This window comes from Coprinopsis cinerea, assembly GCF_000182895.1.
Source record: "Coprinopsis cinerea okayama7#130 chromosome 5 map unlocalized cont3.5, whole genome shotgun sequence".
Taxonomy (NCBI): domain Eukaryota; kingdom Fungi; phylum Basidiomycota; class Agaricomycetes; order Agaricales; family Psathyrellaceae; genus Coprinopsis; species Coprinopsis cinerea.
The window spans coordinates 3387681-3398551 of NW_003307540.1; the positions used below are offsets into that span (position 1 = coordinate 3387681).

Here is a 10871-nt window from a genome sequence, read left to right on the forward strand (position 1 = left end):
TGGTTGTGTGCCAAGTACTCGTGGGGCAGTAGGGCTAAATGGCCAATGTGATAGAGAAGGTGGTTATGGGTGGATGGACGGGCGCAGTCCTGGGTCTAGTACGTCTCATTGGTGGAAGCAACACCTACCGTTCTTCGCAGGTATTTAACTTATTCTCACCTCGCGCAGTTCATTGTGGGTATCAAGATCGCCAACGGTCAAGAGCACGCGATGCGTGAAACTGGGATGGCGGCGAGCGTTTGCGCGGGAGTGTGGTTTGTGCTAGGTGTACTTGCGTATATCTGGAAGGTCAATCCTATGTATTGGTGGGTCAAAATTCGGGCTCGTAATTTGTCGATGGTCGTGTTAATGGGCTATCAGTGTTTATCCGCTGTCGGCGCTGATTTTTCTACCACCCCTTGTCCTTTTGCTCTCTCAAACGTCTTTGGGGGACGTAAAGAAACCGGTTGGTGATGGTAGTCTGCGGCATGTACTCTGGGTTTTAGTTTTGATCTCGTGGTAAGGTCTTCCTTCCTCTATTGGCGATCCTTCTCGCTCTCCTTTGAATAATCACAATAATTCTAATTTAGCACCGATAGGCTAATCCCCATCGTCTCGTTCATCTTCTGGCCGGTATATACATTTTTAGAGGAGTGGTACCTGGATGCATGGTACGGGGCGGATAGGGTGATGTATGGCGATCCCCGATGTCAGTGGATCAATGAGACTCGTAGCGAGAGCAGGAGGACACGGCCATGGACGTGCGGTAGTTGTCTGGTAGGTTAGGACAGCTGGAGGAGGGCCAGGGTAGGATGACGGGTAGTCCACCTCATTGAACGGGCTAATTAGAGGAAGGATACAGGGCAATAGATCGATATCGAGGTGCAAAGGTTTTGTATAAATACGCTGAACTTACTTTTTAGTGAAAGAGACAGCGGCTGAGGCCACTCCATTCAATCAGTAGGGTATGACGAGTGTCAGAGACGCTATTGCAACCTCTTTCCTATTCTTCTCCTGTCATTCCTGTATAAATTCGTTTTATGGTTCCGGCTCTCGTATCCGGTTTCTCTCGGTGGAAAGTATCAAAGTCGCGTTTCAAGAACAACGATTACCAATCATCAGGGCGTGTATAATGCACAGATTAGATGACAGTCTTATTTGGTAAGAATGACGTTGGAATATCCCAGAGGAGGATGCGTCGATCACGATTTACAGCACGGCTCATCACATCCGAAATCAAACATAGTCCCGGAACTATACCTGGGCAATTTGGTCAGTTCTACAACAGCTTGGAGGGAGAGGAATGACCGACTCGAACTGCATCATTCCGTGTCCCAGCCTCGAATACACTTCATCGTCAAATTCGTCCGACTTGTCGTAGAGAAACAAGGCATGCAGCCTCGAGTGCGCAAATGGGAACACAAACGAGACCAGCTGTGTCGATCCATCGTCTTCCATCACCTCCGAAACGAGTGCTTCGAATCGCAGAGGTAGCCACGGGGTCATCTTCTTTGCTCGTTCGCGGTACTCGTCGATAGTGATCGTCTCGTGGGATTGCCGGGTATCCTTCTGCATCGCCATCTTGTAGTTGATTCGGACGCATGCTTTGGAATCGATGACAGGGTGACTAGTATTACCGTACCCGCCTCCAACCACGTCCAACATGCCTTCTCTGAGAAGGGCATCCATGAGGTTGGAAATGACGTCCAACGTCCGGAATCGGTGTCTCCACGGCACCCAAAACCCGGTTTCCTTCAGCACTAGATCACAGGGGTAAATGAATCAGGGAACGGCAACGCAGAAACAGGTTGAATACCTCGTCGCGACCGACTGAGCATCAAGCATTCAAACTTGTGCAATGCTTCCCAGTCGTCAGCCTGGCATTCTTCGCAGCAGTAAACGACAGATTGACAACGACTGCAAGTCCTCATGTCCGAATGATCTTCCACTATCTCGACATGAGGACCCTGGTCGAAATATAACGAACATATCAACCGCTGAACGAATGCCGTAGGATCAAAAGACTCGCCTGGATGTAATGGCAATAATTTGGGGGCACCCAAGTAAACACGCGAACATCTTCCGGGATCCTTCCAAGGGTGGAGTTATGAAGAGTCAAGAGCAAATTCATCTCGCCGCAAAGCTTCGCCCCGGTAGTTGAACCCTGCTCAAGCCGTTGAAGAACTGCTGGCGGTAGATTTTCCCAGGCAGAGTTGGCCGCGTCCAGCACCCTCTGGGACCTGAGATGACCGACGATCGTGAGCAGACAGTTGAACGGCATTCGCGTATCGCTCTCCCTTTGCACCTGGGTCAGATCGTCGATGACCAGGGTAAGATATCCGAGCTCGATGAGTTTGCAGATGGTTTGTGACTTGTGGTTGGCCCAGTCGCACACGGCGTGCAGGTTGAGCCCGTTCCAAAGCCATTTACTACCTTGGCTTCTCCCCTCGATTCGAGATACCACTTCGAGCTGTGGTCGAGCGTCTCGCAGGAGAGTGAAGAACCGGAAGATGTAGTCCTCTTTGATAAGGCATCGTCGAAACCGTGAATCCCATGAAAGGACATCGATGACCTTCTGAACGTGCATGATGGACGTTTTCAGGTCGTGGTGCTTCCTAGTGGGTGCCAGTCGGGAGAACGATCGGAGGCTGTCGATGCAGTCTACAATGTTCTTGACAAAAGCTCGTAGGCGGGATTTGTGAAGGCCAGCAAAGTGGTCCAGAATCGGAGAGCGATAAACCTGGTGGATGAAGGCGCTATAGATCAGTGTGATACTCGAAATCAGCCCGTTTCAACTCGTCCGCTGGTTCGTCGACGCTGAAGCGCTCGATCAGGGTGACGAGACAGGGGCCGATCCACGGGGAAGATAGAACGGCCGCCTGCAGTTTCGTGTCGCACGTCATAAGATAGCCGACCGTCGTGACAAAGGTTTCTTCCCGCTGCATGCGCCAGTGGAAGAGGTACCCGTGCCATGAAAGGATAGCATCAATGTTGCCGCCTATGAGCTCCAGCATGCTGGAGTCCTTCAGCATGGCTACATGGCACACGGCCTCTAGCGCTAACCCTGCTCGATAAATGGCCTTTTCCTGTAGCCCAATGATGACCAAGGGTAAGACGGGGTTTCTTGGTTTCGGGACTTCCAGGTGGGCGAGAAAGGCCTCCAAGATTTTAACCACCCATTCGCGCTGGGTGGGCCTGTCAGGGTCGGATACAGAGAGAGAGAGAGAGATGGACGTAGGAGGGCGGAGGGTAGCCTTGGTCTCACGTTATAAGAACGTGTACCCTTCGTCACGGCTCCAAAGGCTGGCTAGGCCGAAGGACCAGACGGAAACGCCTTCCGGCGGAACGACGAGAGTGGAGGACGACTGGAGCTAAGGCTCGACGGTCGAAGGCGATGAGAGAAAGAGTTTTACTGAGGAACTTAGACTAAGAGATTCGATGCGTATGAACCTAGTCGAGATTCCGGATGAGGTACCTACTACAAATTGAGATAGTACTTATAGTAAATACCGGCGGGGAATCTACGGGCGAATCGAGACGAAATGACGAAGTCCAAGAGGGAAAGAACAAGTCGAGAACTAGAACAAGAAAGGCGAAATCGTACACAAGAAAATCTAGAGTACTCGAGAACGACTACAACGACCAATCGTAAACCGGCGGATGAAATCCAAGCAAGAAACGTTCGTACGGAAAGGTCATCTGAGCAAACTGGAAATCAAGTGTAAAGAAATAGAAGCAAGAAGAACAACGACACGGCGGAATAAGAAATAGAAGATTGACAGAATAAAAACATACTTCGAATACACAATACGAGACCCGTTTGACAGCTTGCCAAGCGCGCGTCTAAAGTCCACAGGATTATCCGGCGGATCCGAGAGTTCCGGCACAGCCGCGAGGCCGCGCGCGCGCGCGCCAGATCACGTGATTGCAAGTCACGAGAAACTGGACAATTTCTGGCTCGAATTCTCGTGACCTTTCCCACGCTCCGAGAACGTCGCGCGTCAAAGTCAAGAGAGGAACCGGCGGGCTGAAATGAAGTGGGTGTAACGAATAAAATGTATAAGAGAAAATATAAATAATAATATCGAATGGTGTTGAGGGTGAAGGTAGAGTGTAGTTGTACGTATCGAGACCCGGCGGTTGCACGAGCCCTGACAGTACCCCCCTGTTACGGCTGAGCCCTCGAAGCCAAACGATGAGGTGAAAGAAAAGTTGTGACTTGAAAAATATGGAAAAATTGAAGCATAGAAAAATGAGAAATAGTGAAGGAGGTCGAACAGAAAAAAGAGGAGAGGCAGGCCGGGGAGACAAGGCTGAAGAGGAACAGTATCACCAATCGGGGCCAGGTTTATCGGGATAGCGACGATGGAAGTCCTGGACCAACTCCTGAGCATGGGCTAGCTCGGTAGCAAGCAGCCAAGAACGCTCTTCATCCGTGTTCTCGTAGCCCAACCAGCGCACTTCGTAGAGAAGTTTGCAGGTACGGCGGCGACGATCCACTTTCGAGTCGAGAATTTCAGCTATCTCGTACTCCAATTCGCCATCCACTTCCACCGGCGGTGGAGGGGGATCATGACGAAGAGGAATTTTAGACTCGTGGTGTGGCTCGAGCATGGAGACGTGGAAAACGGGATGGACAGAACGCATAGAGTCAGGGAGTCGAAGGGTGAAGGAGTGGGTGCCAACCTGAGCGATAATCTCGTATGGACCGAGATACCGTTCAGACAACTTCTTGGTAGGACGAGTGATGCGGAAGAAGGCAGCCTTGACGAAGACGCGATCGCTAACCTTGAAGTCCGGCGGAGGTAGACGCTTGCGATCAGCGTAGTGCTGATAGGACTTCTGGGCGATAGCGATGGATTCCCGGAGGTGTTCGTGCAACGAGGCGAGATCGACGGCGAATTCTTGTGCGGCAGAGCTGGCGAGGTCGCGCTCAGGGTGGATGTTGAGAGCTGGATGATAACCCTTGTTCGCGAAGAAGGGGGAGACGCCAGTAGTAGCCGACGGTGCGTTGTTATACGCGAATTCTGCGAGGGGAAGAAGTCGATGCCAATCGTCCTGCTGGTAAGAACAGTAAGCCCGAAGGTACTGCTCCAGGGTCTGGTTCACCCGTTCGGTCTGTCCGTCGCCTTCAGGATGGTATCCTGACGTGAAGTGAAGCTTCATGTCCAAGGCTTCACCCAATGCACGGAAAAAATGCGAAACGAACTCTGAACCTCGATCAGAAGTTACGTTTGAGGGGTACGCCGTGCTTGGAGAAGACATGGATAACGAAAGAGGCGAGCAAGCTCAGCGGACGTGAGGTGAGAGTCCGTCGGGATAAAAATGGCTTGCTTGGACAGGCGGTCGACGATAACGAGGGATGTCGGTGAACCCACCAGAGGAGGGAAGTTGCTCGATGAGGTCCATGGAGATGGACTCCCAAGGACGAAGGGGAATGGGAAGCTGCTTCAGGAGACCGTAGGGCTTGTGACGAGGAGTCTTCGTACGGCGACAAGTCGTGCATGAGTTGACGTAGTCTGCGACGAACGAACGCAGTTTGGGCCAAACATAATCACGGCGGACCAGTTCGATCGTCTTGTTACGACCAAAGTGACCAGCAAGGGGGTGATCGTGTTTGAGCTGCAGGACTCAAAGACGAAGGCCAGGACTATCTGGAACGTAGATACGCCCATCAAGTCGAAGAAGACCGTCGGATGGAAGCTCCCAACGAGGGTCTGAAGGAATAGGAAGTTGTGAAGAGGCGAGGGTGTCCGAAGAATAAGAAGCCTTGATGTCTGCATGAAGACCGGCGGAGTCGACCACGAACGAGGCTCGAAGGGCTGGGATGTAGACTGAGGTAGCCCTCAATGACGAAGCCAGTTGTTCAGACGCGAAGATTGGACGGAAGTTGACTGGATTAACGCTGGCGAAGTCACTACCCCCCTGTTTAAGGTAGACGTCCCACCGTCGTGTTAGCGCATCAGGCTTAGTGCCCAATTTGCCAGGACGAAAACGAACGATGAGGTTAAACTGGGAGAGGTATTCAGACCAACGCGCCTGCCGGCGGGTAAGAACCTTGGTAGTGGAGAAATACTCCAAGTTCTTGTGGTCTGTGACGACGTTGACCGGGTCGCCTGCACCTTCCAAATAATGACGCCAGACTTTGAACGCCTCGAAGATGGCGAGGAGTTCTTTGTCGTGGACATCATAGTTGAGTTCGGCAGCTTGGAATGTGTCAAGAGTGGAAAGCGACAGGGTGTACTTCTCCCGACTCGAGCTGAATCGAGAGAATGGCGGCCAAAGCGTAATCGGATGCGTCTGTTTCAACGATGAGCGGTCGATCGGGTTGCCAATGAACGAGAATGGGAGCAGAAATAAAAGCGGACTTGAGGGTCTCGAAGGATTTTCGAGCGGCGGCGGAGAACTCGAAGGGAACGTCCTTGCGAGTGAGGCGCGTAAGGGGAACGACGATGTCCGAGTAGCCATGGATGAACCGGCGGTAGAAGTTCGCGAACCCAAGGAAAGACTGGATGTCCTTCACTGAACGGGGTTCGGGCCAGTCCTGGATGACTTGGACCTTCTCAGACGACATGGTGAGCCCGTCGGGGGACAGAATGTACCCGAGATACTCAACGCGATCGACATGGAATTCGCACTTCTTTGGGGAAGCGAAAAGACCATGTTTGCGAAGTCGACGGAGTACCTCCTTGACGTGCTGACGATGCTGAGTGATATCGTCCGAGAACACGAGGATGTCGTCGAGGTAGACAATGACTGAGACGTCCGTCATGTCTGCGAAGATGTCGTTCATGAAGCGCTGGAAAGCCGATGGGTGCGTTAGTGAGGCCAAAAGGCATCACCAACCACTCGAAAGACCCCATAACGAGTACGAAAAGCTGTCTTCCACTCATCCCCATCCGCGATGCGCACAAGGTGGTACGCGTGCTTGAGGTCGATCTTGGAGTAGATCTTAGCACGCGCCGGGGCCGCAAGAAGGTCCGAAATGAGAGGTAACGGATAGCGATCCTTCTTTGAGATGCGGTTGAGAGCCCGATAATCCACACAGAGGCGAAGGGAACCATCCTTCTTCTTGACGAAGAGAATGGGTGCACCAAGCGGGGAGTTCGACGAGCGAATGAAACCTGCGCGCAAATTCTCGTCCAAGAACTCGCGTAGCGCTGTGGTTTCCGCCGGGGAGAGGGAGTAAAGCCGACTCGGAGGAAGGGGCTGTGACTCATCCAGATCAATGCGCAAATCATAGGGGCGATGTGGCGCAAGCGAATAAGCCTTCGCGTTACTGAAGACGTCAGCGAATTCGTGATACTCTTCTGGAACGTTGGAGAGATCTGGAGTGTTGTCGCGGCTGGTTGAAGCAGCACAAGCCCGAGAGACGTTGTCCGATGAAGAAATGGAAAGTGAAAAGGCCTGCGAACCACTCATGCGAACAGCCCGGCGGTAAGCAGAGGCGTTCACAAAAGCGATTGGCACAGGGTTAGAAGTAAAAGAAGAGGAAGAAGGAGAGGGGATCGACGACGACGAGTCTTGAGGCGGATCTTGAGGTAAGGGAACAATCGGTTCCCCCGCGGGGATAATTCGTCGGAGTCGAGTGAGACGAAGTCGATAGGGGAAGAAGAAACGAGAGGACAGGTCGATGAAGGGACCACGGATGGTTTGGACGGAAGGCTGGATGATGAAACGGAGGTCTCGACGTTTGCTGCGACGAGTGAGCTCAAGGAGGAGGGGTTATCGGCCGATTCGAACGAAAGTATCTGACCACGACGCCAGTCAATCAACGGATTGTAACGGCGGAGCCAGTTGTGTCCTAGAACCAGGGGATACGGAGCATCCAGCTTGGTGATGAAGCACTTGAGATAGAACTCATCACCGGACGGAAAGCGGAGGATGATGTCCGCGGCGGACGTGAGCCATGTACGAACTGATCCATCGAGGAGTTTGAGTGGTACCGGCGGAATTTCATAAAATTGCAGAGTGGGATGGGAGTATACAAAATCAGAGTCGAGAAAGCAGTCCGTACAACCCGAATCCACCAGGGAGTTGAGGTCGATAGGCGAAGAAGTCGTCGAAGAGAGAATGGAGACCGAGAACGAGAGAGCATGAGGGTCGGAAAGAGCTGCAGCGTTAAGTCGGACCTCAGGCACTCCTGCTGTGAGGCTGCAGTCGACTGGAGGAGGCGAGGTCAGAGGACTGCTCAAGCTTTTCCCGCAGACGAGTCAGTGGCAGGCTGACCGGCGGAAGCAAAGCGAGCACGATGACGGGTTTTGGGGCAGTCAAACGCCTTATGCTCTGCGCTGCCGCACACCATACAAAGGTTCTCTTTCATACGGCGGGCACGCTCCTCAGGCTTGAGCTTCCCGTTAGCATCAAGCTTGTCGGCGTAGGGACGAGGAGGGGCAGAGGACGACGAGGGTGTCGACGAAGAAGGCGTAGACGAGGTAGACGAGGTCTTGTTCGACTTTCCTTTGGCAGAGGAAGAGGTCGACGAAGACAAGGAGTTCCCGGCGGACTGAGACGAAGACTTGGTAGACGATGAGTTGTTGGAGGAAGTCGACGCCGGGGTGGCTAGAGAGCCAGACGAGAGAGAAGGAGTGGACGATGAACCCTTGCCAGAGAGCTTGGCTTGGAGTGCCTTGAGGAGAGCCTGGTCACGACGAATCTCCTCTTGGCGTTCGTGCCAACGTTCGTCCATGTCGAAGACGACGTTTTGCAACTCCAAGAGCGAAGAGGGGCGAGCACGCTTGGCCAGCTCGTTCTTGATACGATCTGAGAGGCCGGCGTAGTACTGGGAACGTAAGGGAGCTTCGTTCCAGGTGATGCGTGCTGCGAGCTCGTTGAAGTCGAGGGTGTATTGGTAGGCACGACCAGTCATCGTTAACGCGCGAATTTTACGTTCAGCGTCACCGACGGGGTTCTTGGGTCCGAAAACGAGAGTGAGCTCCTCGATGAAGAGGTCCAGATCATCGAACCAAGGTAACGTCGCGTCCGTGGTACGAGCAACGTTGATGCGAGACGCGAAGTACGTGTATGCCTTGCCCTTGAGGTACGAGAGGGCAGTGGCCACAGCGTCCTTTGGGTGCTTGAAGGTATGCTTGTAGCGCCCAAGGTAGACCGTGAGCTGGGCGATGAAGGCGTCAAGTAGTTCGGGATCGGAACCATCGAAGGGATCGGGAGCGCGAAGTCGAGGGGCACTGGCGGATTGGGATTCGAGTTTTTCGAGGGCTTTGGCGAGAGTGCGAGAACTGTCACGCTGGCCATCGATGAGGTGCTCGAGGATGCGTCGAAGGACTCCATTGAAGTCGTCTTCGGGTTCCTCTTGCCCTTGGTTGCCTGAATCACCACCCGGCGGTCCTCCAGGAGGGCCACCAGATCCACCACCACCACCATGAGGGGGAGGGTCACCACCACCGTTGCCAGACGGCGGGGGACCACCAGAGCCACCACCTGAGGGGCCACCACCACCACCTCCACCGCCCAGAGGGTCCGGCGGATCGCCAGGAGGTGTGCGTGGGGAGCCAAAAGGTAGGGGGTCTTCGTCTCCTTTGCCAGAGGAGGGTAGACCGTCACGAAGAGGGTTGGGAGCTCGACCTGAGGACCCGCCGGGGTTGCCAAACCCGGAGGTTGAGGTGCGAACTCCACCAAACGCACTAGTGGTCAGACCACCAGGGAAACCGAGATGAGAGGCCACGAACTCTTCTTCACGACCGTCGTTGGACATATCGCGTCGAATGGTAGGTTGGCCGAGGAACGAGGTTGGAGGTTGCCAAATCGCAGTAGCTGCTACGGCGGGAGATGTCGCGTTCGAAACGTAGAAGGGGTCGATGAGGGACTCGTGTCGAGAGTGAGAGAGGGGTCGACCGAGTGTAGAGGCAGAAGGAGGAGGGCGAGGACGGCGTAAGTTGTAAGGATTGCCCTGCTCTGACATAGGTGTAGACAAGGAACGACGTGACGAAGTCGTATCCGGAATCTACTGTCAGGGTCGGATACAGAGAGAGAGGAGAGATGAACGTAGGATGGAGGAGGTTAGCCTTGGTCTCACGTTATAAGAACTGTGTACCCTTCGTCACGGCTCCAAAGGCTGGCTAGGCCGAAGGACCAGACGGAAACGCCTTCCGGCGGAACGACGAGAGTGAAGGACGACTGGAGCTAAGGCTCGACGGTCGAAGGCGATGAGAGAGAGAGTTTTACTGAGGAACTTGGACTGAGAGATTCGATGCGTATGAACCTAGTCGAGATTCCGGATGAGGTATCTACTACAAATCGAGATAGTACTTATAGTAAAATACCGGCGGAAGAATCTACGGAAGAATAGAGACGAAATGACGAAGTCCAAGAATAAAAGAATAAGTCGAGAACCAGAACAAGAGAGGCGAAATCGTACACAAGAAAATCTAGAGTACTCGAGAACGACTACAACGTCCAATCGTAACCCGGCGGATAAAATCCAAGCAAGAACGTTCGTACGAAAGAGTCACCTGAGCGAACTAGAAATCAAGTGTCGAGGAATAGAAGCAAGAAAGAATAATGTCACGGTGGAATAAGAAATAGAAGAATGACAGAATAAGACGTACTTCGAATACACAATAACAAAAACCCGTTTGACAGCTCGCCAAGCGCGCGTCTAAAGTCCACAGGATTATCCGGCGGATCCGAGAGTTCCGGCACAGCCGCGAGGCCGCGCGCGCGCGCCAGATCACGTGATTACGAAGTCACGAGAAACTGGACGAATTCTGGCTCGAATTCTCGTGACCTTTCCCACGCTCTGAGGACATAAAGGGTCAAAGTCAAGAGAGGAACCGGCGGGCTGAAATGAAGTGGGTAGTAACGAATAAAATGTATAAGAGAAAATATAAATAATAATATCGAATGGTGTTGAGGGTGAAGGTAGAGTGTAG

General features: G+C 53.1%; 1 protein-coding gene across 1 annotated transcript; it reads right to left on the bottom strand.

Moving 5' to 3' along the window:
- Positions 1 to 1233: 1233 nt before the first annotated feature.
- Positions 1234 to 3011, bottom strand: CC1G_11010 (hypothetical protein; the record flags this gene model as incomplete). Its single annotated transcript, XM_001839236.2, has 4 exons — positions 1234 to 1739; positions 1811 to 1946; positions 2057 to 2735; positions 2878 to 3011. 4 exons carry the CDS (start codon positions 3009 to 3011, stop codon positions 1234 to 1236), a joined length of 1455 nt encoding a protein of 484 aa, XP_001839288.2.
- Positions 3012 to 10871: the final 7860 nt, after the last annotated feature.